The 24,059-nt window shown below is 34.4% G+C and overlaps 1 protein-coding gene across 4 annotated transcripts in view; it reads right to left on the reverse strand.

Moving 5' to 3' along the window:
• TBC1D32 (TBC1 domain family member 32) overlaps positions 1-24,059 on the reverse strand; it is a 200,423-nt gene that overhangs the window by 76,327 nt on the left and 100,037 nt on the right. For 3 of the 4 annotated variants that reach the window (XM_042939719.1, XM_042939716.1, XM_042939717.1), the window contains exons 23-24: positions 21,075-21,163; positions 5,319-5,324 (exon numbers count right to left, since the gene is read on the reverse strand). In XM_042939719.1, coding sequence (XP_042795653.1) covers positions 5,319-5,324; positions 21,075-21,163 — 95 coding nt within the window. The remainder of the gene's footprint in view (positions 1-5,318; positions 5,325-21,074; positions 21,164-24,059) is intronic. The other variant, XM_042939718.1, reaches the window with a different exon arrangement.

Here is a 24,059-nt window from a genome sequence, read left to right on the forward strand (position 1 = left end):
CAAAGCCTGGAGCCTGCTTTGGATTCTGTGTCTCCCTCTCTCTCTCTGCCCCTCCCATGCTTGTGTTCTGTCTCAAAAATAAACAGATATTTAAAAAAAAATACGATACTGAAGAAAAAAATATGTATGGGAATGGGAGAGAAATAAAACCAGATTGGAAAATAACTGATAATTGGTAAAGATGAGTAATGGGTACACGGAACTCTCATTATACTATTGCTCATTCTGCTTTCTATAGTTTTAAAAATTCTATGATAAACAAGTATATAAAAAGGATAATGTGAAGGCAATACTAGGTGGCTATGGTAATTGAGTGGTTAGGGACAATTTCTCTGAAAGGTGGCATTTGAGGTCATTCAAGAAGAAACCTTCTAATTACACATTTCTTGATTTATCTTGGAGATATTTTCAAACATAAGCATAAAACCATACTCCTAAGAACATTTACTTCAGAGTTGTGGTCATAAGTGCAAATAAAAAATTTTAAGTGTTCATTAAAAACATGAAGTTTAAATGTTTGGAATAGATTTTATGGTGATATACTATGCAGGTATTAGAACAGAGCTGCTATATATGTTTAGCTAAAGAACTGTCCCCAAGGTATGTTAAGTGAAAAAGGAGATGCACAAAGCATTGTATACACTGGTATCATTTGAATAACAACAGAAAAGCATTTGAATGCCATTTAGAGAAATGGTCCATGTTTAGTTTATAAAAGTAAAAACATTTTTTGCTTGATAAAATGCAATGAAACCAAAACAAAAACCTTTTCAGAGTTCTACTTGAAGATTATAGTGTTAACTGGCATTTCCCCTGTCTCATCCTAGAAATAACTTCAAGGATTAAGGGGGGGGGGGGGGGGAAGAAAAGAACTTAACATCAAAATTTTAGCCACAAAATAATTTGAAGGACAGTCAAGGGCAGCCAAAATTGAACAAATACTGCTAAGGGAGAGAAAGAAACTGAGAAAAAAAAGTCATGGCTGACCATGACATGAAAAACACAGCAAAGTAATCCCCCTCCCACACACAAACAAAAGAATTCCTGAGTAAAAACAAATTTCTCATAATTAAGGGCATATAACATAGAGGAAAACCTTATCCTCTGTTTGCAACAGTGGAAAAGGAATACACAAGACAGCAACAAGCAGCAGGAGTATCCCTGGTCCTACTATGTTTCTTAGAAGGAGGAAGGTAGAACAAGGAGTCAGACAAATCAATGATTAATTATTGGTTATAGAGATAATTATTAATAACAAAACTAACTACCTGCATATTAAGATGGGTGGGGACAACACAAAAAAGGGACAAACACACACACCCAAAACTTAGGCCTAGCTAACTAGAAACATGACCCTGCTTTCTCATCAACATGAGCCTCCTACAAACAGCTGATAATGAAATAATTCACATCTCTCCAAAAAGAAATACCATAAGATATACACAAAGATGCTCCAAGAAAGAAGAGGAAAATAATAGGATGAACAGACGACACATACAAATACACACACACACACACACACACACACACACACACAGAGGCATTTAAGCCTCTAGGCATTAAAGACTTGAAAACTATGACCAAATGATTTTCCATGAATTAAGTTGTATAAATGTATCAGAATACATTGTACAACTTATATAATGTCAGTTATATCTCAATTTTAAAGTGTTATAGGTCAATTACCTCTTAATATAAAAAAAGTTTAATAAAAGCAATGGTCTCCAATAAACTCTGTGCACAAAGTAGAGCTGTACAAGCACAGGAAAGAAACAGCAAAACAAACAAAAAACAAAAAGAACAAAACAAAACAAAAAACCCCACAGAATTTAAAATACAAACTAGCAAAGCTGAGAAAAGAAAAAGAATAAAACTGTTATAAAAATTAAAGCACAATTGGAAACAGAAGAAACACACACAGGAAGACTTAAGAGTGTGGAAAATATAATAGAAATAAAGAGTTTAAATGATCAATTTCTTGATAAGAAAACAGAACCTGGCAGGACACATCTTTAAAGATATTAGTCAAGAGATTCTTTCTGAGACAAAAGAAGCCATGAATCTAAGAATATAAGTATAAAACATGTCCCAGGGTAAACTGAACCAGAGAAGTCAACAGGGTGACAGAGCCTAGTAAAGCTATTAGGTTTATAGAGAAAGAACCATTGGGGTATCCAGGAAAAAAGATCAAGTCACTGTAAGAAAGCGTGTGGGTGTGAGGCCGGGTGTTGTGTAGAGAGTCAAACTGGTCTCAGACTCTCCACAGCAACATTCAATACCAGCAGAACAATGGAATAACACTAGGAAGAGGTCTAACACCAGAACACATTACAAAGCTGTAGAAATTTTAAAAGTGCAGTAATGACATGTGAATTACAGACTCAATTATGTAGAGGAATTTATAATTACATCAAGAGAAGAGAGAATTTCCTGATGGACTGAATATGTGGAGCAGAAGAAAGACAGATATCAAGGATACCTCTATATATTTTGTTAAAAAATTGGAAGGATCAACTAAGTTATAAGGCTTTAAGTTATGAAGGTGGAGGGCGACACAGAGACATTTACGCTTTCTCTCGGCTACTAATCAGTGAACAGGAAATGAAACTGACCCTCAATGTCCTCTGGTTTATGTTTGAAAGAAGGGGTCCATAGGACCTGGATGTACAACGAGATGATCCATGGTGAACTAGAGCAACTCTGAAAGCAAATACATGCCAGACAGAATTCTCCTCAGTACAGAATAAGTAAATAGAAACTTTAACAAGTGATGTATCTTTTTTAAGGTCTTACAAGTACTAGCAATAATGTAAAGCTTAGCAAATTTGGCCCAGCAATAAATTAAAACAATAGCATAAGTTCATTCCAGGAAGAAAAGGACAGTTTAATATTAAAACATCTCCTGATGTAATTCATAACATCAATATGTAATAGAAAAGAACCATATAACCAGATGCTTAAAAGCTACTTAAGATTCAACATCCACTCTCTATTCCCTGCCCTCCAAAAAATTCTAAGTAAATTAAAGAAAGGTTACTTCTTTAATTTGATTTAAAAAACAGATTTATCTCAGTGCAAGAGCTAAAAGCATAAACAGGAAATGCATTCCCATTAAGGTCATGAGGAAGGCAAAATTGCCTAATATTATTTAACATTGTTCTAGGAGTTTAAGCCAAATGTAAAAAAAAAAAATGATAAAACCATCTGAAAGAAGACAATAAAACTGTTTATTTGGAAACCACTCCTCCGTGACATAAAATTCAATTTACTTAATTTTAAGAAACACTGGTTGAATACCTAAGTGTCAACTTGTTATTTGAAGTGCCCAGGATACATCACTGAACACAAGTGCACAAAACTCCCAGTCCTTATGGAAAGCAAAATGCTACATGAGGGGAAAACAATACACAAAATAAAAATTTAAACAAAACACAGCACGGATATAACTAAAGCAGATAAGTGAACAAAGAGATTTAATAAGCAGGTGATAGGGATGGATAACTATACGTGATTTTAAACAAGGTGGTTAGGAAAGACCTCACCAAGAAGGTGAAACACTTCAGTAAAGACCTGTAAGAAATGAGGAAGCAAGCCATGGAGCTATCTGGAGGAAGAGGGTTCCAGGCAAAACGTACAGCTTGAGCAAACGACCTAAGGTGAGCGCATGTCTGGCATGGTTCAAGAATGAGGTGGTCAATATAGCTGAAGTGGAATAAACAAGAGAGAAGTATAAGGAGATGAGGTCAAATTAATAAATACTAGGCATCCAGATCACATAGGACTCTGCAAGACCATTGTTAAGAGCTCCAAATTTTTCTTTTGAGAACAGTGTAGTAAGGTTTCATCCTGATAAGAGAAAGAAACCCTGTGAGTAAAGAATTGACATGATCTGATTTGTGTTTTAATGGGATCACTCTGGTTGTATACAAAATAGGCTAAAATTAGGCAGTGACACAGATATACCAGTTTTAAAAAACTACAGCAATAATTTAGATAAGATAGTGGCTTAAAACAGGGTTTTGTCAGTAAAGAATCTATTAATCAGAAGAATAGCTCTGGGATGAACAGACTCTTGGAGTGGTCCCCGAGATCCCCACCTTCCTGGTACTCATGCCCTGGAGTGATCCCCTTGAATGTAGGCAGGACCAATGACTGGCCTCTAATCAGAGAGTGTTAAAGGTGAGAGAACAGATGTGATTATATGATTATATTACATAAGACTCTATCCCTTTCTTGTTGGAGTCTCTCTCCTCAGCTGGCTTTGAAGAAGCAAGCAGCCATGCTGGGGAAAACCACGTACCACCATGTAGCCTCCAGGAGTTGAAGACAGCCTTTGAAGGACAACCTGCAGAAGCCTCTAGGCAGCAAGAAAACAAGGCCCTCGTTCCTAAGACCATGAGGAACTAAATTCCACCGACAATCTGTGTGAGTTTGGAAACAGAACCTTCCCTAATTGAGCTCACATGAGACACAGACCCAGCTGACACCTTGATTATGAGACTGTGGACAGAGGACCCAGCCAGGTATCCTAGTACCTAGACAGAAACTGGGATAATGAATGTGTGTTGTTTCAAGCCACAGAGTTTGTGGTAATACATTATAGACAAATAGAAAAAAACTCCAAGATTTATATCTAACCAACTAAAAGTATGATGTACCATTTGGTTGATATATCAAAAACAACTAGAAACAAGAGGACTCTCTCTTTCTGCCCCTCCTGAGATTCTCTCTCTCTGCCTCTTGCTCACTCCACTCTTTCCCTCTCAAAAAACAAAAAAACAAAAAAACCCCAAAACCAAAAAAAACAACAAAAAAATAAAAACAAGAGGAAAAAAATTATGTGTGTATGTGTGTAAATATATGAGATACATGAATACGAGAATTATGTAGGGTGACCAGTAACAAAAAAACTAAAAATAATTTACACATAACTTACCAGTAATAACCAATTAAAACATTACCATGGAAAAGAAAATTGTGTTAACAATAGCCAAAAAAAAAAAAAAAAAGTAGAACATAAAAGATACCAATAAGAAATGCACAGGACCCATATATGCAGAGAGCTAAAGAACATGAACAATTTTAGCCACAGTACCTATCTAGATTACAAATTAAATATTATACAGATGTGTATTCAATTCAGTTATGAAGTTAGTTTAAATGTAAATTATGCAATAATTTAATAAAAATTTAAGCTTTTTGTAAGAGTTCAACAAAACGCTTCCACTAATAACCTAAAATTTTTTTAACAGAATTATGAAATGAATGAATAATTTGTAAATACATTAAATCTCATAGACTCTTTATCAGATGCTTACCATCTTCTAAATTTGGGAGAGGTATAACATATTTAGTCTCACAACTCTGTGAGGAAGTTTATCACTGACTCCATTCCACTTATGAGGAAACAAAAGCACAGAGAGGTTAAAAGTCTTGCCTAAGATCACTCTGGCAATGTGTTCCAGAGTCCATGTTCTTTACCACAGACTGATACTGTCACATACTATAGTACATACTGGGGAACATAACATTAGGCTACAGATATTAAATTCACAAAAGATATAGAAGACCTTTTGGAAAGAATACATTTTAATGAGAGTAATTAAAGAACACTTAAACTAAATAGAGATATATACCATGTTGACAGACTGGAAAACTCAATATTATAAAGATGTCAATTAACTAATTATTGATCTATAGATTCACTCCAATGATAATTAAAATCACAATGAGCTGCTTTGTGTGACAGACTGACTATAAAAAGAAAGAAAATAAAACTAAAAGTAGCCAAGATATTTTTTGAAAAAGAATAAAGTGGAAAGAATTGCTCTATCAGTTATTATAATTTATTACAAAGCTATACTAATTAAAACACTGTGATACTTGTACAAGATGAACAAAAATCCAATTGAACAGAATCGCAAATTCAGAAACAGACCTTTACATATCCAGATACCTGTTTTGCAAAACAATGAAAAATTATGCATGCATGTATACAAATAAATATGTGGCTGACATTTCACGTGTAATAGAGTTGTTTATAATAGCCCAAAGTGGAAAACTGGAAATAACCCAAATGTCCACCAATAGCATAATATATAAACAAAACACAATATATTCATACAATGGATTATGCAGCAATGAAAATAAATTAACTGAAATACATGCAACATTAATCTTAGAAACAATGCTACACAGAAAAGGTCAGACATGATAGAATATACAGTTTATGCTACCATTAATATAAAGCTCCAAAAGCAGCAAAATTAAAATATATTGTTTAGGAATACTTGCCTATGTAGAAAAAAATATAAAGTAAACCAACAAAGTAAATTTAGCCATAAAAGTCAGAATAGTGGTTACCATTAGGGGGAATAGAGGGACTCAGGATCAAACAAAATGAATAGTGCTAATAACTTCTCTTTTTTTACTCAATGGGAATTATGTGGATATTTATTTTACAATAATTTGTTAAGTTATAGGTTTATATTTTATGCAATATTTATATTTTAATATTTTGTAAAAAATTTAAGTGTTATGCTAGGTGGGTAATGAGAAAAGTCATTATCCATAAGAAGTATAAACATGTATGGAACAAATAAACAAATCCAGAACACTAATAAGAAATGCAAACTCTAATAATTATGCACAAAGATTCTTGTAAGACTCAATAACAACTAATACCATTTACTACTCAATTATGTAATCATCTAATAAACAGATCTTAATGGCTTATTAATTATACCAGCATATGTATATGAACTAGCAGTCAGACTAAACGTGGGAAGAAAAGCCTAAGACTTTTTTTTTTAGCCTACTTTTCATATTAAGGGTAGGTTTACAAAGTGAATAGAAGTGTACAAATTATTTTATATCCACTAACCTACAAAAATGACCATAAAAACATGTCTCAAGATGTAAATATGAGGTTTATAAACAACAAACTGTCAAGTTTAATTTTTTGTTGGCCCCAACCCCAATTTCCTGAGTTATAAAAAAATAATGTTTATTTCACATATAAAACAAGCTGGTTATATCCAGAAGTATTCTGAAGAAAGTCAACAATTAGCCAAGGTAAATTCAAATTCATAGGTAAACTGGATAAAAATTTAGTGGTATATTTTCAGTTTTTTTATGAACAGAGAAAAAATATTTAAATAATTTAAAGTAGGTTTATGTAAAAATATCAACAGTAAGTTATACAGGCAAATTTCAGAACAGTGTGTGTATTTATATACACATCCGTCTCTCTCAGCATACAGTTAGAAGTAGATTGACTCTACCTACCCCAGACCCAAGCCTTCTTAGGTTAGGCATTTTTAGGTTATTTTTATTGAAATAACTTTCCGTACATCATAAGACAGACAGTAGTCAAAGACCTTAGCTATTCTTTTAACCCTGATTTCATGCAATGCTAAACAATTTTACCCATGCTATTATAGTCTTATGGCTCCCATGAGCCCAAACAGTCTAGCACCCTAGGGGATATGGGGCTGCTATTTGAAGGTGGTGAAGATACAAAAGAGTTTGTCCACAGCAAAGCTTTTGGAGGCATGACAAATGACTAAAGTGGGGAGGGATCCAGGCACCTTTAACTCTGAAAGCATTTGGATGCCTTTGGTGATATTGAGCCAACTCTACTGCCTCATTTGAGCCAGGTTTTGATGACATCCAATAACCTGACATCCCATAATCCAGGTTTCTCAGCTACTGAAGGCTAAATCCCTATCTCTGTTAGACATTTAATGCTACACACATAAGCATCATCTCTAGACAAATAATCCGGAGAAATCATATTGTCACAAGAGAAGATCTAACAAGTGAATTAAATTTTCTGTGAAGAAATAGACATCTCTAAAATACATTACTCAAATAAAATGGCCACAATTCATACACTGTATTTGGGGGAAAAAAAACAAAAAAAATATTGATGGAGAGTCTCAGGGTTTTCCCAGTCTTTTCATAACAGTGGAAAGCCAACCATGTTTTTATTGTTGATATCAAAACTCTCTGAAATACTAAACACTGGCTGTGAGCCTGTGCAACAACCTTCCCATATACATCAGAAATTGGAAGCACTGCTCAATCTTCCCAATGTTCTTGTGTTTCCCTAAGCCTTAGTGTTTGTTTATATGTAACAAAAGACATCAAGATAAAGTCTCTTTACAAGAGCCAATTAACAAACCCTATACAAATGATTTGATGCTGATTTGGCCAATGTTAACACCAGAAGCAGTCTGCTTTCACTGACATGGACAATAGTAATGCAACTATTGCATTTATTAATTTATTAATGCAATTAATTTCATCAAAACTTAGTCCAAGATCCCTTTGATTGTCCTACCATCCCTCAGGTTATCATGAAAAACTACTCTACTGATACAATGTTAAACGGACCTGCCTCAGAGGGAAGAAGTAGCTGGTACTCTAGATATTTTAGTGGAAAATAAGTGTGGCAGAGAATGATAGATCCATATAAATTGAGAGGTTTGCCATCTCAAGGAGGTTTCAGTACCAGTGGCCTAGAATGTCAAGATATCACATGTGTATTACTAAATCTTATACTATTTACTACCAAGAAAGTAACATTATGCACAATTTTAGCCTTTTTGAATTCTGGAAGCAATACCTCTGGATGTGCTGCTCTGAACTACTTATCAAGTAACCCTTAACTACCAACTTTGTGTGACCTAAAGGCTAGAATAAGATCTAAAACCCAGGATACTCCAAATCAAGAAAATGTACCACGTGAGCCTTTAGTGCAGCAGATTCAATGTTGGTCGAAGTCTTAATGGCTGATGAGATACTACACCAAGTTTCTGGCAAGGGGAAATATAAGATTTACACAAGGGCTCCTATAATTTTGGAGTCAATCCATGTTTTATTTGTTAAATAAATATTCTTACTTGATGAACATAATCCTTAGCCTCTGCCATCATGGCCACTGGGTTCATAGGCCATTTGAGTAAGCACTAGGGTAGCCAAGGAAAGAGACTGACCTATCAACAAAAGGATTATTTTTCCTCCTTTACAGAAGGAGAGATCCCCTTCAAGGTCATTAACATGAGTCAAAAATATTATCTCAGTCTGGGTATAATCTCAAAAGACCATCTATACACCTCTTCTACCAATCTTCTTAAACCAATCCTTCAATTTTTTTTTTTTTAATTTTCTCTGAGTCCCTGACCATCCAGCACAACCATTAGGTATGTCCCATAAGTTTATAAATCAGTATCTAAAGCCATATCTCCTTCTATATTAAAGAAAAAGTAACTCCCCAAGTTATATTATGTTTTGTAACTCCCCATTATATTATGAAAGTTTCCATCCCTTAGAAGTCTTGAAAAACTTCCAAACTATCATTTCTTACTAAGAAAGCACCTCCATCAGAAAGAAGAAGTAAACCAAGAAATAAGAAATTTGATCCTAGGTAAAAGAGGATCCAACTCAGAAAAGAGACAAAAGCAATTCTCAGAATGATGAAGGGAAATCCCAGGAGACTGACACATAGGGTCAAAAGATCCTCCAGGACAAACTTAAACAGAGATGTGATACAAGGAAAAAAGCTAATATATTACCTGTATCTATACCTGTAAAGTATGTATACTTTAGCTTATTATACGTTTTCACAACTATGAATAGGAAATGGCTCCTGCCCTCAAGAACATGAAAGCCTTGAGACTATAAAAACATAATTGGAAAGAATGATATTAAGGCATCTTGGCATTTACGTTTTAAAGCAGTACAATGTATGGGTCAGGTATTACATTCTCTGGAACAAGACTATCTGGGTTCAAATACCAGCTTCACTAATTACTAGCTGTGTCACCTTAAGCAAATGGCTTCACTTTTCTATAGCTCAGTGGAGTCATTTGTAGGAGACAAGGGTACCTACTTCACAGGGTTGTTATGAAATTAAGTGTTTAAATGTGAAGCCAATATCAGTACCGAGGACATAATGAGCCCTACTTAAGTGCTATGCTATGCAGTGGCAGCAGTATCTTTTTAATGATAGTCTAGGGATATATTAGTAGATATATAAAAAATGAAGCAAATGAAATCATGCAATTATTAACTTCAGGAGAAATAAAATACTAGGAAAAGTGAAATATAGTCATAGTATACTACTTGGCTCGCAAAGAAATATTTATATAGATGTAAAAATGTCATCTTTTAATAGCGACTTAATCAAGTTTGTGATACAACTACACAGCAGGGAGAGGGAAAGCATCTAAATCCTAAGCTTCTAAAATCTCTAATGACAAGATAAAATCTAAAATTTAAAAATCAAAACATAGTATAAATATGTTACTTAAAAATCTGGAGGTGATGGGCACCTGGGTGGCTCAGTTGGCTAAGTGTCCAACTCCTGACTCACGGTTAATGGGATCGAGTTCCACATTGGGCTCGTGCTGACACCACAAAGCCTGCTTGGGATTCTCTCTCAAAATAAGTAAACAAACATTTTTTAAAAAAAATATCTGGAGGTGAATACCAAAAATACCAATTCAAGGAATTGAAGGTGGCAGCATCTGAAGACAGGGACTTGGGTGTAGAGAAGAATGGGCAGAGGATTACTCTTCATTCTTAAATGATTTCCCATCCTATTTGGCTTTTTAAACAATATATCTTTATTACTTTAATAAAAATAAATTAAAAATATTTGGTAGATGTCACACAGACCATGAACAAATATCTTCTTTAGCTGCTTTGCCAAAAAAGATAAATACAGATTCTGTGCTGGAAGGGTAAAGTAAACTTTAAGCCACACAAAATCTGGACCTTTACTCAGCCCTTTCCTTTTGTTCAAATAGATAAAACAAAAACAAATACAAATACATTTGTGTTCTAAGCTCTAAATTATTTTTTTTCAGATCTTCTTACCTTATCAAATTTTATCTCTAATGTAATGAAAGTCCCTATGATTTAATTTTTTCATACAGAAAAATGTTGTGGGTAAAGAAGTTATGAAAAAAAGACTTAAATGCCAATTTGACAACACAAATGAGTTTAGCTTGCTTACATAAAAACCTGAAACAAAATTCGTCCTGGGCAAAGGATTCAGGCTTAACAATAGAAAGCTTGCATTATGGACCTCAAAACTAGAATCTTCTGAAGGGAGGGAGAAAAAAAATCAAAGTATACAAAGTATACTCAGAATTTCAGAGCAAGGATTAACAACCAGGTCACCAGACTCCTAAGATTTGCAAGATTTTGTGCTAAACATTAAGAATCAAATTGGAGCGCGTGGGTGGCTTGGTCAGTTAAGTGTCCAACTCTTGATTTCAGCTCAGGTCATGATCTCATGGTTTGTGAGTTTGAGCCCCACACTGGGCTCTGTGCTGCCAGTATAGATATTGGGATATTCTCTCTCTCCCTCTCTTCCTCCCTCCCTCCCTCCCTCTCTACCTCTTCCCTGCTAGCACGTGTGTACTATTTCTCATTTTCTCGCCCAAAATAAACTTAAAAAAGCTAAAAAAAAAATTGAATTGGTCACTGCATTCAATAGATAACAATGTATTGTTATATGCATATTGATAATATTAATTTTATATTGGTCCTATAAGTTTTATAATAGTTATATGTTTTATACACATTATAAAATATAAGCATACTAAGGGCTTTTTATGCATTGGTAAAAAAAATGTTAACATGTTTGATTCTATTAAGCCAAATAATTTACAGACATCCAATTTATCACTACAACACTATACACAGATGCATCAAGTATAGTTGCTGTCCAAGAGACATCAATATATCTGTGAATCTTCACTAATAAATATAACTAGCATAACCTAGTTATAATCAAAAGACTCGTCTCTGGCCAGATTGTTCCTGTTATCAGTGTGGTCAGGAATGATGTGCATCAGCTCACACTAACCTGCTGTAAGCCTTCTGTGAGGTTCCTTGTCAATCCTGACCTGCGGATAGCCCACTATACCCTATGTGAGCCAGGATGCTAAGAGCTCTGAAGCTGAATCTTAGGCCCAACTATCAACAAGGAAGATACATTGTTTCATCTCAGATGCAAAGAAGCCTCCCAATCTAGTGTAGAAATGGGCATTTTATATCCCATTTTGCAAAACTGTATTTTGCAATATCACACACAATATATATTTCTCTTTCTCTTCATCCCTACCTCCTTCCCCTACCCATATGTGATTTGAAAACTGCAAGTTCATGATGTAAAGGTCTATAATTCCTTACCTATAAATCTTAGGGCCAAGAATCTAGAATTTTTATGGATTTAGCAACAAAATACATTATACACAGAATCTGGAATAACACTTCATAATCAAGCATATTAATACTTTTTCAGCAAAAGACTGATACTCAAATTAGGCAGGCTAAATAAAGACTAGAGAGTCTCACATAATTTCAGATAAGATTAGGTGCAGACGGAAAATAAGTTACAAAAAAATTTTAGTTTTTAAAATTTAAATTTTTTCTGATTTTTAGAATTTAAAGAGATTGTGGCACTTGAAGCAAGGTGATACCAAAAGTAACATTATAATATTTATAAGTTTAGAAGAATGTGTCTCTAATGCATGGGATATAAAAATTTATTTTAAAAATCCAGCCATCTCTCAATTTCAGTCCATTTCTGGAAGTGAAAAATTGGTGTTTCTTTAATGTGAATGTTTATTTGAACTATTTGAAGGAATAAAGCAATATCTGAAATTTGGGACTAATCCCTTCACTTGTTTTGGAATTTATCTTGAATACGGCAGATCCCCCAGGTGTCTGCAAATAACCGAAATCATATCTGACCACACGAATAATTCTCTGTTCTTAATTACCACACACTTTATAAGTTACTTTCAAATATATCATAAATGTGAGCAGGTGAGCACTTGTCCAGCATATCTAGATAGTTCCGTGAAGTTTAGCCTTCGCTACCATCTTTGCTTGAAGAAATTCGAAACATGTTCTTTGTTTACCTCATGCCTGAAGTCATAAGCCTTTTCTCTCTACCCTGCCACTTTTTCCCTATTATTTCTTCCTTGAATACACTTAATCAACACATTTCATTTCTACCAACATTCTGAATACTTGCATGTATGCATCATGATAAATTCCATAAGTCAGTCATTAACTCTGTAATCAAATGCATTGGTCAAGATAAGCACAAACAGTACAAAAATCCAACACAAAAGATCTTCTGATCAGCACATAAAAACTAGCTAGCAGAAATGCAATGCCTAATTCCCTGCCTGTTGATCAAAACCAAGAAAGGGACATGGATTATACACACAACCATACCTCCAAATCTGGAGATTAAAGTTTCTGATGTGTATACAACCTTATCTGGGGAGGAGAAAGGGGGAGTTAGAGTCAGTCTGCCAATAAAACTAGGTAAGCTGAGGCTGTAGAGATCCTACTCACTCGCTCTGAGTACCAAATTCATATCTGTTTCAGAAAATGCTCTGGGATCCCCTGAAGCTAGAGGTTGGTTTGGACTTCTGTAAAGTTCAGAATATAGTTTTTGGATTTACTGAGTTTGCTGACCTTGCAGATATGTAGAGCCAAATGTTCAATAACATTGGATATACCATGAAGGGAAAGCTTCGAGATTGATACATAAATATAGGGTTATAGTCACTACAGAACGGATTGTTGAAGCCACCGAACAGAAAAAGAGGTAAAAGTACTGAAGACATACTAGAAGAGAATCCAACTGAAAAGGTAACTAGAGGAAGAGGAAAAAGAATCATCAAATACAAAGGACAAAAAGGAATCCAGAAATAAAAAGAGAACAAAGTTACAGAATTCCCAAGAAAGACCATTCATAGCAGTGCAGCACTCACTAGGAATTCAATAAATATTTTCTGAATGAACAAGTAAATGATAGGAAAAAGTGTCGCTAGTGGGTGGAATATAAAATGGCACAGAGAGATAAAGTAAAAGGAGTCATGAAAAGAGGGAAGATAGAAATACAGAGGATCCGAATATGTGCCTACTCTTTAACATAGCAAGTCTATTTTTAAGGATTTGTTGTAATGATAATTATGGACATAGAGATACTTATAAAAACATATAATTTTTAAAAAATAACCTACATGTCTAAACAGAGAAAATTGGAACTCATTGATGTATTAGATTATTCAATCTTTTAAAATTGTGCATATATGAACATTTAAAGGTATGAAATAATTTAAAATTAAGTAAAAAAGGCTTTATTGTATTAAAACAATAAAACTATTTACAAAAACATATCCAGCTAAAAAATGAAAAATATTGGCATGAGAGGTTAGTGGTAATTATCTCTAAGAGGAAGACTAACAAGTATGGTTTTGTTTTCATTATTTTCTAGTTATTCTATATAAATGGGAATTCTTTGATTAAATAAGAATTTGAATCCATTACGGAGGTCTTTAATTATAATAGATTATCAGTTTTCTTCAAATAAACCTAAAACTAAATACTGTATGTGTGCAAGTACATGTGTATACAAAATCCAAAATGTGGATCGTTTTGTAGTCATATTACATTCTAATTTATGATATTAAGTAAAGATTGCAAGAGATAATTCTAAAATTACTTATTAGTAATGTCAATCAGATTTAAAGCTAGTTAGCATCTGGGTCACGGGGAATAAATAATTTTGTGATTTGTTGTGATAGACTATTAACACTTGTCTATGTCTGTTAAAATAACCACACTGGTTCTAAACTTAAAACTATTTTTTTTGTCTTCATGTCATCTTATAGGTCAGATTTTTTTGTCATAGAAGATGATCATGCATAAAACTGTTGTACTGCGTATACAATTTACTGTCGGTGGATAAATGTAAAATAACAAACAGCAAGTGATAAATTTTAAAGTCTGTTCTATAAATACAGATATCTCAGTTTGGTTATTTTTTTCTTTTGCTTTTTTTAAAGAAAACTAACAACAGGCCACATTAGAGTTTCAAATAAAGGAGGAATAAGTTTTAGGAGAACTATATTAACATCTCTTTAACCATATTAAATTTTAATGTGTATACTTAATGAAGAATTACTATATAAGATTTAGTTGTTAAAAATGTGCAATTCTATCGTCTAATTAAAACTTAATTTGGGGTTTCATATAAAGAAAACTATTGACACTGAATGATATAATTCTTTCTCCATGAGATACAGTTTTTATAATAAAATAAAATATTTTAGGCATGAGCATAACATTCCTCTAAGTCAAGATGGTTAAGAATGGCTGACACCTGTCAGAATGGCTGAATTGTTGGGGGGAATGTAAACTGGTCCAGCTACTTGGGAAAACAGTATGGAGGTTCCTAGAGAATTTTAAAATGGAACTACCATATAATCTAACAATTCCATTTCTGGGTATTTATCTGAAAACAAAAACACTAATTTTATATTTATGCACCCCCATATTCACTGCAGGATTATGTACAATAGCCAAGATATGCAAACAACCTAAAGGTCTACCAATGGACAAATGGCTGAAGAAAATGTAGTATATACGCAATAGAATATTACTCAGTCATAAGAAAATGAAATCTTACCATCTGCAACAACATGGATGAAATTTGAGGGAATTACACTAAGTGAAATAAGTCAGACAGAGAAAAGAAATACTGTATGTTCTCACTTACATGTGATATCCCAAAACAACCAAACTCAAATACAGAGAACCAACTGGTAATTGCCAGAGGTGGGGAGCGGGGAATGGTGGGAAATATATAAAGAGAGTCAAAAACAAACTTTCAGTTATAAAATAAGTCATGGAGATGTAATGTATAGCATGGTGATTACAGTTAATACAGAACTGCATACTTAAAAGCTGCTAAGAGTAAATCTTGAAAGTTCTAATCACAAGAAAAATAATTCCATAACTATGTATGGCGATAAGTTTTAACTAGACTTATGTGGTGACCATTTCACAACACATACAAATAATGAAGCATATTATAACCTGAAACTAATATATGTCAATTATAACCTCAACTAAGCCTCAACTCTGGAAAAATAAATTATAGACGATAAGAACTCCAAGGTGCCTTAATTGTACATAAAAAACAATGTTCAAGAAAATAATTTGCACCCAAAATTTTCAATAAATGTACAGCTTTCTTAAATAACCCCCCCCCAACAGATTTAGCAAATAAATGTCATGAAATAACCAAAAAGTACCTACCTATGTGGTGGACATGAAAGTCAAAGAAAACATTCCCTCAGGAAGTTTAAGTTTTAGTCAGGGGGAGAAATAAATTTGTGGGAATTACCATAAAGGCAAATAACGTGCAGAAAAAAGACAAGATGAAAGTGTGCTATAGGAAGCCATAGAGGAAATGATTCATAAAGCAAGCTCTGCCTTGAAGGAGGAGTCAAAATTTTATAAGACAACAAAAGTGAAAGCAATATTCAAGACGCAGAAAAATAGGTATACAGCCAATACACTGGGCTTGAGGGAGACAAGAAGTCTAACCTACTCAGCATTATGAGGAAAGTTGGAAAACAATGTACATAGGAAAGGTATAGATACATTATGGAGCTCCCTGAAAGCCACATAAAGGAGTCTGGAACTGCCAGATATTTAAAATGGGAAGGTGGGGAGCTTTATAAGGATGTGTTTCTTTTCTGCATTAATTACCTCACATTTTGCTTAATTATCTCAATATCTGATTCCTCATTAGGTGGTAAAGTTAAAGAGAATGAGCACCACATCTTATTTACTCATTACATCCCCTACATCTAGCATAGAGCATAATAAGCACTCAATAAATATTGACTGAGTAAATGAAGTGGAGAAGAGTAAACTAATTATAAATATTAATCTGCAGTCATATTAAAGAAGTACTGCATATCTCATGTCACTACACCAAGAAACCTAGGTTAGTTTCCTCTCCCTACTGGGTAGAGAAGAAAATAAGGTCACTGACTCAGAAAGGCAGGTTAGAAAATGGCAGAAGAAGAACATCCTCCTAACAGGTGGAGACAGGGGAGGTGGGAGGCCAATGAGAGCATCACTGTCCTCCTAGTTCATAGGCGAGAGTCAATCAATACTGTCTAAAAGTGAAATATAATGTTCAAACCACTTGAAAAGTTTTACATCATCTCTTCTCCTTAACCTCAGAGGAATTTCTGGGGAAATAACAACCCCTGGAGTGAAAAATCAGTTATTTGAAATTCAGCAATTTCTTCTGTCTCGCTAGTTTTTCTTTTCTATAAAATTCAGTTAGAATTTAAAATGGAAACTATATTATGATTCTATTTTTATAAAAGATATCTCCATATATCTATTCTTCTGTCTGTACATGCACATAAAGATGTCTAGAATAATTTTCCTCAATGCTACTTTCAGATAGCTGCAGGAGGATTAAAAGTAATGTATGAATGAACAGAGTAATGTATGGAATTGCTGAATCGCTATATTGTACACCTGAAACTAATATAATACTATATGTTACCTTCACTGGAATTAAAATTTTTAAAAATAATGTTGCTTTCAGAGTTAGGAAGAATTTCACTTTATTATAATTTAGTCTCCTGAATCAGTTAATTTCTCTATAATAAAGATAAATCATTGTTTGAAAAAGCAAAGGAAAACAGTGAAGATGACTTTCAAGAGTGAGCAACTGAATAGATGGGTAGGCCACTTAATGAGATGGAAACAGGAGATTTATTTTGTTTTGTTTGTTTTTGTGGGAGGAGATCCAAGAGTTCAGTCTTAGAAATGTTAAGTTACTAACATCTGAGAAATGTATGAATTGAGATGTTAAAAGAGTTGTATATTTGAGTCTGATAGCTCCAAATAATGGTTTAGACTAGGCCTATAAATTGTGGGGCACCTACCGACATAGGTAGGTGGATACTGTATATAAGTAGATGAACTCGGGGCAGAACAAAGAAGAAAAAAGTGCACCCACAACAAAGTCCTGAGTATTGAAAATTTCAGTGATGCTTACAGAATGCAGAAGAGAAAAAACAGCAGCCATAGGAGTGTCACAGAAGCAAAGAGAACTTACACACAGAAAGAAATGGTCCACTATATCAAACGCTGATAGTTATAATTCAAAAGAGAAAAATCCATTACATTCATCAGCATAGAAGCTACAAGCAACTTGAGAAAGATGTGCAATTCTGACAGAGTTACAGAGTCAATGTCAAATCTAAGTGGGCTGAGGAGTAAAGAGAGGTAATCAAGTGGGGACAGTTTACACAGATGTCTTGCTATATGGTGAGAGAAAGAGAAACAGGACAGTGACTTCAAAGATGTGAGGTCAAGGGAAATTTCTTTTTGAGTGTGTTCCATTATAAGATGAAGCATGTGAAGGCATGTCTGCACCCAGATACCAAAATTAGAAAAGGATAGGCTAGAAGTGGAAACAAAGAGAGGAGGAGGGCTAATCAAAGGAGCAGCCTTCTCATATATTAGTCATTTAAAACATAAGATTTGTAGAATCTTGGCAAATAAAAATTCAGAAATTTACATAGAATGTGATGCTACTGAAAAGTGAAAATCCATGTGCCACTAAGCCATATATTAGCCTCATCTAAGTGCTATGGCACACCTACAGAAAGTGTATGAAACTCACCCTTATTCAGAGGGGAAAGATGAATGGAACAAGCAACGCTAAAGGTAGAAGGCAAATATGTTAATGAGATGATCTATTAAAGGGAATAGTACAATAAAGTTGTACAACTGGAAACAAAATCACTGTAGAAAGTAAAGAAAATGATACAGGTAAGAATCCAAAAAACACACAGAAACATGAGATTTATATAGTACAAAGCTATTATCTAAATTATCACTATTGAACCACACTGACCAACGCTAAACTGAAATTAGTAGAAGAAATTATGTAACTTCAAAAGTAGGACTTAAAAATATAACCAAATAGGGGCACCTAGGTAGCTCAGTCGGTTCAGGTCATGATCATGGCTTGTGAGTTGAGTCTCACATAGGGCTCTGTGCTGAATGCTCAGAGCCTGGAGCTGCTTCGGATTCTGTGCCCCTCTCTCACTCTGTCCCTCCCCCACTCATGTTCTCTCTCTCTCTCTCTCTCTCTCTCTCTCTCTCAAGAATAAACATTAAAAAAATGTCAAAAAATACAACCAAATATAAGGAGGATGAACTCTGAAATACAATGAAACAAATATATTGTCGAAGAACCGTTAACAAGCACAAAAAATAAAATACAACATTTTCCTCAGAAAAGTGATTTGGTCATTTTCTTTGTCTTAATGCTGATGTTGTAAACAGCAAATTACTTGGCAGCATGTAGAAGACTACTGGGCTACTGAAAACATGAAGACAAAATTAAACACAATAAAACACAAAACTCCTAGAAAACAAGCACAAGTAAGGACACACTTGAAGTACTACTGCTACTACATTCACTACTAACATTTTTGTAGTGCTTGCTACATGCCAAGCACTGTAGTAAGTCCTTTTAATTTTTCTTATGTAATTATCGTAATAACTCTGTGAGGAAAAGAATATAATTTTCCTTCATTTTACTGATGGGTAACTGAGATCCCACCTCACACAACTAGCAAAGAGCAGACAGTCTGACTCCAGAGGCCATGTTGCTAACCTAACCACCACACTACAAAACTCTAGTACACTATCAACAATGCGATGACAAAGTTTCTCATGTAGAACAAAAAGAACAAAATGACTCCATTTGGTTATTGTACTCCATTTGAAGAAAACACACATTATGCAAATTAACATTTTATTCCCAGGAGCATGTTACTTCTTGGATTGCTTTTAACAGGACTTAAAAATCATTTTGTTTTTAAACAAGAACTCTAGAGAAAAATACTATTCTTTATACGTAAAAAAAAAAAAAAAAAAAACAGAAAAGAAAACATTCACTCACTGTATCAGTAACAAGAGGCCAGAATCTATATTCTATAATTACAAAACTCAGAAATACACCTGCAATGCAAAAGAAGGTTCTACTGAATAGATTTTTCTTAGTATTCTTCATCACTGCTTGCTATATGTTATATCTGATACTATACATGAAAAGTTAAAATTTAATGTGAAAATACATCTTGAGATGAAGGACACACCATTCAAAGAACTATAATAGTTACAGTTTTTTCTACCTTCTTTAAACTAAAAAGTCCAAAAATGAAGCACAGCTATTAATGGTAAAAAAAAAAAAAAAAAAACAATTTGAGTATGTATTATATTATATACATGTATATATATACACACACACACCATCAGAAATTCTAATTTTAGAATATTCTAATTGCTTTATTTCTTAGGTAGATCATTCTCACTGTCTCCCTACCTGTTGTCTAAAAAAGTGACTTTGCTAGTAGAAAGGGGAAAAAAAAAATCACAAACCTCTGAAAATAGAAAATGCCTTAAATAAAGCTGTTTTTAAAAGTGGTAATTTATAGATAGGAAAACAAATTAAAGGTCTATATATGACCAAAACGTTTACCAGAAAGATTTAAACCTCAGGAAACTGAAGTTAAGGAGTAATGGTTAACATCAAGAAGCAAAATTTGAGCCTCAGGATAAATCATGTATTTTCAAGCTTCTTTTCAAGTCTCTATTATGGAAGGAATCCCATCAAATACAATCCCAGGGAAGCCCCAGTTGACTCCTGAGTAAACTGAAAAGTCTGCAAAATGCCTCTTTTTAAAGAGGTGTTTGTAACATAAATTGAACAAAAGACATGGTAATAACACAGAACCTAAACATAGCCAAAAGCCATAATATAAAAACCTAATAGCTGTATTTATTTTATCTATGATGTTACAAATTACTTTTAGACATCCTTAAAATTAGATTATTTTAAATATTTTTTGGAAGTATATAGAATATATGCTTGACTGTTCTGCAAGATAGAAAATATATCTCAAGGGGCGCCAGGGTGGCTCAGTCAGTTAAGTGTCCCACCCTTGGTTTTGGCTCAGATCTGTTTGTGATCAAGCCCCGCATCAGGCTCTGTGCTGACAGTGTAGAGCCTGCTTGGGATTCTTTCTCTCTTTCTCTCTCTGCCCCTCTCTCCCTCTCTCATGCTTGCACTATTTCACCAAATAAAAAAAAAATTTTTAAAAGAAGAAAAGAAAATGTATCTCAGGTAAAATTTAGCACCTTACCTTAGACCAAAGATGTGTGACTGTTCATAGTTGAATAAAGAACGAATCTTCGCTTCTGAATTCAAAAGTATAAGTCTATCTATAATATCCTGAAAAAGAAAGACTTGGAGTGAGAATATGCTGGACAAGTCATTTAAAAAAAAAACAAATCAACAAATATTTATTTAGATCTTTGGTTCTCAAACTTGGCTTTACATTTGATCACCTAGGTAGAAAAAAAAAAAGTTATTAAATGCCCAAGTCTCTCCCCTAGAGATTCTGAATTAATTGGTCTGGGTGTGTCTGGACATTAAGATTTGTCAAAGCTCTTGAAATGAGTCATCTAATGTTTACCCAAAGGGGAGAATCGCTAGTTTATACCCCATTCTGCTAATCTGTGAGCAACTTATGCAGCCAGCTAAATACTGATTACACTGCTGAAAATGTAAACTACTCTGAAAACCAAATACGAAATCTACAAGATTTCATGTGAAGCATGAACAGTGGGCTGCTAGTTTTATCTAGTAGCTATCTGAGATTTTGTTGATAGTCTCTCCACGTGTAAATCAGTGGTTTCCAACCCTCGTTGAACATTGGAAGCACTTAGAGAACAGTAAAAAAAAAAATTATATATAAATATACATATATAAATAATGCCCAGGCTCTACCCCAGCAAGTCACTATCCTTGGGAGTTAAGATTCTGGCATTCATATCCTTTTAAAAGATTCCCAAGTTGTTACGATGTGTAGACAGGCTTAAAATCATGATGCAAGTGCTGAGAGAATCAGATGAGCCAGGTGCCACCCGCGATCTCAAGCACTGACAATGTAAGCCTACAATATGCACAGTTTCCAGCACTCCCTAAAAGTCTTTCTTTTTATAATGCTCTGCTTTGTGTAGATCTTTGGGTTTAGGCCTAAGAAATGTATTCATAGGGGCACCTGGGTGATTCAGTCAGTTAAGTGTCTGACTTTGGCTCAGGTCATGATCTCCCAGTTCGTGGGTTTCAGCCCCGTGTCAGGCTTTGCGCTAGCAGCTCAGAGCCTGGAGCCTGTCTCGGGTTCTGTGTCTCCTTCTCTTTCTGCCCTTCCCATGCTCATGCTTTGTGTCTCTCTCGCAAAAATAAATTAAAAAAAAAAAACATTAAAAAAATGTATTCATAAATAAGTACTTGTCTCTCTCATTGTTCATTTTCCTGACCAAGAAACTTGCCACCCTCCAGTATGTTCAAACTGAAGACATTTCCACGACCAGTAAGATAAAAGGAAGGTTTTGCCAGGGAGTAAAGTGATGTAATATTGACTGAAGTCTATGTGGATGATAGTGCAAATGTCATAACATCAAATAAGAGGCATGGAAATGACTTTGCAAGGATGAGGAAGTAATGAATCTCTGAAAATAACATTTGAAAAATACTAATTGAAACAGAGTAAAAACTGGATTTAGTGTCAACTTGTACAGTAAAGGTTTATACATAACACTCAGGAATGCATTTATTACCATTCTACAGATATCTAGTAAAAATATGTAAATACTAGCACAAGAGTTTACAATCAGCAAATATTAAATCAGCTGCCTAACAAGAATAAAAAGATTACTATCTTAAAATCTGTGATTTTGTCTGCTTCTTAGTTGGGCGTTCCTTGTTTCAAACATGACAGAACATGAGCTAAGTAACTCATTCATATTCCCAGCTTCATATTCAGATTTTCAATAATTTGCCCACTCTCTCCTTTTTCCTAATTTCTTCTCTGACAGTCTTGTTTAGCTACGGTGATGGAGCCATGGAGTTCTCCTTGACTTCTCAGCCACCTGGATACTATTAAGTAGTCTCTGTAGTGTACCTATGGAGAAACTTGTTTGCTATGTGTTCCTATATTTTTACTGTTTAAAATAATTTAAGAAATGATTATCACTGTTTTTATTATAGTCTTCACAGATTAATCTAGAATTACGTATCACTGGCTTTCTCTTACCTAAGAGAAGAGAATCTGCCAGTCTGTTCTATGCATAGAAGCTTCTGGAAGGTTTACTATTGATTTCTCTTCATTAGTAGGATACTAGCATAGGTGACTGAAATTTGTCCAATCATCTGAACACTAAGCTCACTAAGACTTTGATAGCCAGTGACACTCCGGGACTCTATAAAGTTGTAGTTTCAAATCTTCAGTACTAGATATTTTAAGAATAAAAGAGATAGAGAATGTATTATCAGCAAGCTAATGGAAGAGTAGATTGCAGTGATCTATCAACGATAATGCATTTTCAGAGAACAAATGTTACGGTAAATAATTTGTTCTTTAAAGAGGATTACATTGATGGATCACCACTTAGGGAAGAAAATTAAACTCCTGAGAAGCCTGCCTTATGGAGAACTTCAGTTTCTAAGCTCTGCAACGTGTGTCAATAAGGCAATCAGTTTTCTAAATCAAGCAGCAGCTTCCCAACAAAGAGCCAATGCAAGTAACACTTTGGACTCTCTCTCTCTCTCTCTCTCTCTCTCATACTCACACTCACACTCACACACACACAAAGAAGAAAAAAAAAAGAAAAAGGAAAACAACTCTGAAAGTCTTTAAAGGATACTGTCCAGCTGGAGAATAAGTTCAATAGGACAAACTGAGACCAAGAGTAGAAAAACAAAGGAATATCCATTCACATAAATACATACATGTTTGCCCGCTGTTTGCATGTGTCCCAATGGCCATATTTGTGTTATCTGACCCTTTTTACTTCAGAAAGAGATAAGTGAAAGAGGAGGAGGGGGCACCCGGGTGGCTCAGTCAGTCATGATCCCAGGGTTATGGGATCAAGCCCTGCATCCGGCTCTGCACTGAGCATGGAGACTGCTTAAGATTCTCTCTGCTCTCCTCTGCTCCTCCCCTGATTTCTCTATATAAAATTAAAAAAAAAAAAAAAAAAGGTGCGGGGTAGGTCGATCAAAATGTCAGTATTTCTGCACCTGCACCATTAGAAGTGGCTTGTGACTGGTTAGCCCAGGCACA

Source organism: Panthera leo, chromosome B2 (assembly GCF_018350215.1).
Source record: "Panthera leo isolate Ple1 chromosome B2, P.leo_Ple1_pat1.1, whole genome shotgun sequence".
Lineage (NCBI taxonomy): Eukaryota > Metazoa > Chordata > Mammalia > Carnivora > Felidae > Panthera > Panthera leo.